At 40.1% G+C, this 7,176-nt stretch overlaps 1 protein-coding gene across 1 annotated transcript; it reads right to left on the bottom strand.

Moving 5' to 3' along the window:
- Positions 1-297: 297 nt before the first annotated feature.
- On the bottom strand, positions 298-6,356 carry Uba1 (ubiquitin-like activating enzyme 1). Its single transcript, XM_013314761.1, has 8 exons — positions 5,349-6,356; positions 3,873-4,280; positions 3,489-3,747; positions 2,636-2,811; positions 2,287-2,508; positions 1,927-2,178; positions 1,496-1,801; positions 298-1,361 (listed from the first exon to the last, which is right to left on the bottom strand). Exons 1-8 carry the CDS (start codon positions 6,081-6,083, stop codon positions 585-587), a joined length of 3,135 nt encoding a protein of 1,044 aa, XP_013170215.1. The 5' UTR covers positions 6,084-6,356; the 3' UTR covers positions 298-584.
- Positions 6,357-7,176: the final 820 nt, after the last annotated feature.

The following is a 7,176-nucleotide window of genomic DNA, read 5'->3' on the forward strand; positions in this document are numbered from 1 at the left end:
TTCTCAAGTCACTATATATCCTTTACGAGTTTTATTTTCAACTGTTTAAACAAACAAGACTCATTTTTATGTACAGATTTAATTAAGTAATAAACTGGTAGATAATGAAATCGAAATTGAATTAAAACACAAATTCCGTTCGAATTTTTATTTATTTTCTTTCCATATACTGCCCATTCGTTTTTAACATTAAATTATTTAATAATTTTGTCAAATAAGTGGGGAAATAAGTTTAGATTGCCAGATTAAACAACCGGGGTGGGTATGGGTGTAGTAGGGTGTGAGCAAATAATTATATACTACTATAAATATACGTAAGTAATCAGTAGACAATAAAAGCGTGTCTTAAAGCACAAATTAGACATCATCACACAGTTAACACTAGCACTGTACACTCCACTCCGTCCTTCCAACTCTCCGAGGCACTCGCGACCTGTGTAAAACATTTAGATCTATCCTTCATATCTTTAAAAATACCCTCTGTTAGTGCTAAAAATGTAGACACCGCGATAGTATAGTGTGTGTGCGGCGCGGGGCTCGCGACGAGCGGCGAGCGGCGATGTCGGGTTGTAGGAGCGCGCCGCTTAGGGCAGCGTGTACTTCACGTACGGCACCTCTACGTCGTTGTCGTCCTCGTCGTTGCAGCACAGCTCGAACACGAGCGCCTTCACGTGCGGCTCCAGCTTCTTCTTGGAGACCGCCATCACCACCTCTGACATGGGCAGATTCAGCCGCTCCTGCTTCTTGCCTTTGGGCATGAAGAACGAGTACAGCATGCACACGCCCTGCGAGAGCATCGTGATCTCGAGCTTGTGCTCGTTCTTGAAGTAATCGAGGAATTGCTGCAGCGTGATCTCTCCCTTGATCTCGAATCTGTCCCACAGGGTCCACTTTTTGTCGTAGTAGCTGTTAACGGGTGCGGCGATGGGCTCCGAGAAGCCGAAGAAAGGTAGCGCCAGGTTGACGAAGCCATTCTTGAAGACTTCGAGGACGTTGTACCCCTGCGCCAGCTTGTACAGCTCAAGGCAGACGAGGCCGGCCACGACGGAGGTGGTGGTGGCGATGGCGGGGATGATCTTGCCGGCGATCAGCTTGGAGCGGTGGCGGTCTGCGGGTGGGATCTTGTAGTTGGCGGCGCGCAGGTTGGACGCGGCCACGATGAAGTCCATGTGGAAGTTGGTGTCGTCATCCTTCTCGAACTCGAGCGGTGTGATCTTGAGGCCGCCGAGCGAGCCGGGCGGCGGAAGCTCCGATATTATGTTCTTTACTTTGTCCTGATCCATGTGGTCGTTGTTCTGAGCAGCGAGGTGGTTGTCTGTCACTGCGATTTTAACACCGCGTCGTGGCTTGAATTCGGGCACCTGAAGTCATTTTATTTTGTTTAGGAAATTTGACTGACATAATTACCTAATAGACATAATGTAATTTGTACTATTGCAATTTATTAGGAAATATTTTTGGCTTGACTGGCTGAGACTGTAGAAAAGGATCATACCTCAACACTAGCAGCCATTCTTGCGATGGCTTCCCTGTCGACGCAGGTGGGCAGGCCATACACTTGCGCGCGGAGGTTGGCGGCGGCCACAACGTAGTCGAGATGCAGCTCATCCTCGGGGTCAAAGACGAGAGGCGAGGGGCAGCGCTTCGGGCCCGACCAGAAGGGAGCACCACTTAGAGTGGGCTGGTCCGGAGGGAAGTTGAACAACAGCTGCTTGATCTGGTTCGAGTACTGGCTCTCCCAATGCAGACGAGCCCATGTAACGCAATCCTCGAAGTTCATTGGGCGTTCATTGATAGCATTCTGGGATTAAAAAATTTAAAAAAATATATTAAAATGCCACAAGGAGTAGTAAATATTTAAGAATGGATGTAACTTTTAGATTTATTAGAACTACACGATGAAACAAATAGAAGTAGTGTATTTACCCTGACGCTCTCGATGGCGTCGAGCGGCTGGCTGCCGGGCAGCTTGATGGTGCGCTCAAGGAAGTGGGGGTCAGTGAAGTACTGCGCGGCGTGCTCGGCCGCCTGCCGGAACAGGCCCTCGAACTCGTCGCGAGCCCACTGCAGCGTATGCTCGATGGCATTGGGGAAGTTCTTCAAAGTGCAGATGGGAATGCTCTTCTCTGGCGGGTCCTGCGACGAGCTGTACGACTCTGTCAGGTATGGAACCACCACCTGCAGGATGTATACACGCCATTTAAACACAAGGAACTTTTAATTCATGTACAAAGTTGTTGTGATTATTAGAGGGTCCCTCCATGTAGATTAGGTTGACAAAATAACCTGCGTATTGCCCTTGGTGCCAAGCGTGCCGCTCTCGAGCAGCGGCTTGCGATAGTAGACGCAGCGGCGGTCCATGTATATCCTGGCGTCCACGTTGTCCAGCGCGTTGGCGACGCCGTCCAGTTGCTCAAAGAACTGGTCGTGGTACACGCACTCCGTCTCCGGGCACACGCGGTTCTCGTGCGCTACCACGTTCATTGATGGATTCATTTTCTTGATCACCTGAAATTACAAAATTAGTTATAGATAATTATTTTTTTAAATAGCTTTATGAATAAGATAATACGTCAGTGAAAGCTTTCATATAACATTAGAAGTTATATTTTTATCATGGCTGGGCAATGCATACCTTAGCAGCAGTGCTGGACTTTGGTTTCTGCACATCACTGGGGCGGAAGAGGAACTGACGGTTGAGGTTGGACTTCTCTATGAGGTCCATATCGGTGACGGTGATGCAGCCGCCATCCGCGCCCACACCAATCATCGCAAAGTTCTTCATGAGCTCGCACCCGATAGCCCCCGCGCCTGGAAACAACCAATGAAATTGATGCAAGACCAAGCAGACAAACATTATCTTGTCTTGGTTTATTTAATTATAAATAAGTAGTAAACTTTTATATATAATAATATGAAAATTCTATTTATCCTTTTTTTAAGGCAAGTTTCTAGCGACAGTTCATTATTTTCAGTTTTTAATCAACATAGAGTTTGCAGTCAGTTGTGCACTAGACTATTGTCAGTCAATGCCCTTGTAAGATAATGAGTCTTGTGCAGTACAAAGAAAAAACATTGTGTTGAGTCACTCAATTATAAACAGTCACATCTTTCCAATAACCTTTGTGTTCAACATTGAAAAATGACTAATGAAATTAAAGTAAAAGTAGGGAAACTGGTAATTTGTCAATTATGGTGAAAAGTTACCATGCATATTTTTTTAATAATTTTTTTTTAAATAAAAGATCATAGAAAATTGGGGAACTAAATACCAATATAGAAATTTGGTTTCTCTAAATGAATCATGTAATAATTTTATGCAGGTGTTTTATGTTTAATGCATAGAGATAAACATAATATAAACTAGAACTTAATGAATGTGTAACCGAGGTCACAGCTCACGGTAGTTATTGTTGATAAGCACTCCAAGAGTCTTGTGCAATATTGTTGCAAATTGAATGCATTAAAATATAAAAACAAGTACTTACCAACAATGAAATACTTCAATTCACCAAGTCTCTTCTGGAAGTCTCGACCAAAAACAGCCACCTGACCATCGTAACGTGATCCAACAGGCTTGCATGTCTCCTCTGTAAGAATGGAGCGGTCTTTGGGCAGGCACTCAATAGCATCCAGGTACAGCCACTGAACTATGGGATGGAACTTTCCAGAGCAGGCCTTCATCACTTCTTGTGCCACTACACCACCAATAGCTGCATTCATTGGGTTAAGATCTCCAGATGATACCTGCAGAATTATTTACTATGAAAGTGTGCCAAGATAAATACAATCTTATATATTCTATATACACTACCATAAAAATATTTGCGAAACATGTTAAATAACAAGATGTAGTTATAAAATATACATACCTTACAAAATATTTCTAACAAGTCTGTATTCAATTCAACATCCTCTTTGCAAAATTCCTTATCTTTAACTAAGGTCTTTACATACTCCAGGAACTTGGTGGCATCAGCATCACACCACGGTTTTGGCAAACGTCCTTCTGCCTCCTGGAACTTGTGAAGGGCAGCAAAAGCCAAGTGCAACTGTTGCGGATAGTCAAACTTGCCAAAATCTGCTATCAGGAACTCTGGTTCTTTGATAGACTCCTTAAGGGGTTTGAAATTGATCTTTTTGGGCATCTTCACTTGTGTAACAATACCACCTCGTTGATATTTTGTGAAATTCGTAGTGTCGCCAATGCTGAAGGTGTAAGGACCAAGCACTTTGATTTTACGTGGTTCACAGCCATTAAGTTCAGTCATACCTTGGATCTATAAATACAACAATCAAGATACAATACTTATATTAAAAAGTAACATCAAATTATTTATTAATAAAAATATGATGCAACATTTCCATAGAACTTTTGACAAACTGACAAGGTTTCTTTTTAAATCAAACTAATACTAGATTTTGCCCAAAGCAGTACTCCTTTACCATACTCAGGTATGAAATTGTGAAAAAATTGACTTAGGAGTTAGAATTCTGTACTAGTGTCTCTATTGGTAAATAACTTAGCCATGTTATCTGTATGGTAAAACTGGTAAATGCTACAAAATTTTGTTTATCAAATTAAAATATATTCTGAAAAACATGATGACAGTTGACAATGGAATACAAAGTATATTACAGCTAGTAATTATAATGTAATCTTGTAATGGTTTCATGACAGATTCAAAATTATTTGAAGCCATAGCAATAGTATATGATGAGTTATATTTAGTACTTGCTCATTGAATGCAATCTTGAATTCCCATTCAATAAGACATGCTAAAAAGATATTTTCAAAGTTCTAATTATTTTTATGTGTTATTTACATTAAAATCCCTTGAAAGTAGAATATTATGATTTAAAATATGATTAGCTTTGATTCTTTATAATGAAATTTAAGGAAAATCATTTTCAGGGACTGATTTGAAGCAATCTGATTATGGAAATGTATGTCAAATGAATAAGTCCTAATCTACCCTCTGTATACTTTTTATGCTATTAATTGGTTATTTTGCAACCAAAATGTGCCCAATCATCATCTATAAGCTTTGTTTTTTTTCAAGCAAGTTCATGTCATCAAACATGTTGATTTGCCAAGATATAAATAAGTATGGACTTAAACTTACAATGTCCAACAATAAATATTCTCTGGAGTCAAAAGTGTTATAGAGATGGTATTCAATGTTGAACATTTTAAACATCTTATTAATTTGCTTCACATACTATATGACTGCTAGATAAACCTTTACGATGATTATACAGCCTATTGAGTCTTAAGAAGGAACTCTTTTATTCTTATTAATGATAAAAAAAGCTTTTAAAATATCTATTCCGAGAAATATACATACCTCACTAAATGTTACATAGTCTCCATCCTCTAGTCCATGGCGCGTGTCATCCAAGCAAGTGACGACGGCTTCGTATTCATGCGTGATCACAGCTATCATAGCTGATGCAGGATTTTCACCAGTCACATCTAATACTGTAAATTCTGGCCCAAAGTCGCAAAATACTTGTGAAAACAAGCCCCTGGTGTCGGCAATAACTAAGGCTATATTATTAGCGTGAGTGATGGCTGCTATGCGCTCTTGTTCCACCCACGATGCACCAGTCAGCACTACGACACGGAATTTCTTCAGAAATTCCTCGGTTAGGGCTCCGGTATACGCAGTGGTTGGAACGTAATGGTTTAGTTCGGCTAATTGCTCACATGAAGCCAAGGCTCTGTTTTGACCGATGGCACACTCAGACAAGTAGAATTGAGACGACAAGTCCGCAATTGTGCAAACGCGATCATCATGCAGGGTGACGGACTTAACACCACCGAGAATCACGTTTTTTGCAACTTCCACTCCAAGACCACCTAGGCCGGAGACCAGCACATCAGAGCTGGCCATCCTGCGCATAGCATCGTGTCCGAGAACGTAAAGTTGTCTGGAATACAAACTTTCGTCAATTTCATCTTCCACACGCGTTCCATTGTTCGCCATTGCTGCAGATTTGCAACGGGTCTCTCCTGTATTTAGCTTCCGCTTTTTCGCCGGGGGGTCAACGGAATTATCGGCGACTTCAGCACTAGACATCGGGCACGAACGCGCACAATTTTGACAGAATTTTGCTTTGTATTCTCCAGCACAATCAAGAAATAGTCTTCAAATTATTGGGGACGACATTCGCTCTTCGCTTCGATGAAGGCCCGCTTACTCACTGTCATGAACTTAGCCGCGAGGCAACGTGGAAAAATGTCCAGGAAGTTCTGCTGTTGTTTTATTTTTTATGTTAGCTCTATGAAAGATGTTAAATTATTTTATTAATTAAATAAAAATATTCATTTATATTATCACACAAAACGTCTAAGAAGGATAATTAGTTTTGATTGACTTACTTAAAATGTGTGTACTGTGAATTTGAAAAATGACAGATATATTGGAATTTAAATGGAAAAGAAAAAACTCTAAAGATATCCATAAAGTTATCTGTAAATTATTAAATAAAAGAAGTAAAAAATACCTTCTTGAAATCCTTTATTTTTACTTTAAGTTACCTACTATAGTTATTCTAATCCATATAATTTGTTTAATTTTTTAATCGTATTTGCATGGTATTTGTTGTGTTTCTTTGTTTCTGTAAACCAGGGGGTGGAAACTTAGAAGAACGACGGTTTGTATGGAAAGTGGCGCCACCTTTTATATAATCGTAAACATCATTTCATCTCATGGCTGAGAAGAAGCATCATTTCTGTCATCGAGACATTCATGTGTCATCAAACCGCTACGTTTTTTCGTATTTCTATTTCTGTTCTTGTATTCTTAGTTAAATGTTGTTTCATTCATTTTGTTTTTAATTAAAATGTGTTTTCGTGAAAAACGACGCTGTATGCAACTGTGTTTTAGATGGACTGATTATGGTAAGTTACAATTCAATAAAAATTTTCATGTTATTCCCATACGTCAGACTCATTTAAACATTTAAATATTTTCGTATTTTGGTGTAGTTTTTAGCACCACATTGATTTATACTTTCCGGTTATCATATTGAATGGTGCCCTACTTCTAATACATTTTACATATCAGTTCCTATACTTGACAGGAAATCACATTCTGTTTGTTTGTTGTAGGTGCACATATACACGGTTTCCCCCTTCCTGAGAGAAGCTCAGTGAAGTTCAGAAAATGT

Source organism: Papilio xuthus, unplaced genomic scaffold, assembly GCF_000836235.2.
Source record: "Papilio xuthus unplaced genomic scaffold, Pxut_1.1 DF827135.1, whole genome shotgun sequence".
Taxonomy (NCBI): Eukaryota; Metazoa; Arthropoda; class Insecta; order Lepidoptera; family Papilionidae; genus Papilio; species Papilio xuthus.

Coding starts and splice junctions, on each gene's coding strand:
- Uba1 (XM_013314761.1), bottom strand. CDS start 6,083: ATGTCTAGTGCTGAAGTCGCCGATAATTCCGTTGACCCCCCGGCGAAA. Junction 2,509..2,635: donor AGTCCAGCACTGCTGCTAAG/GTATGCATTGCC, acceptor TTGTAATTTCAG/GTGATCAAGAAAATGAATCC. Junction 1,802..1,926: donor ACGCCATCGAGAGCGTCAGG/GTAAATACACTA, acceptor TTTTAATCCCAG/AATGCTATCAATGAACGCCC.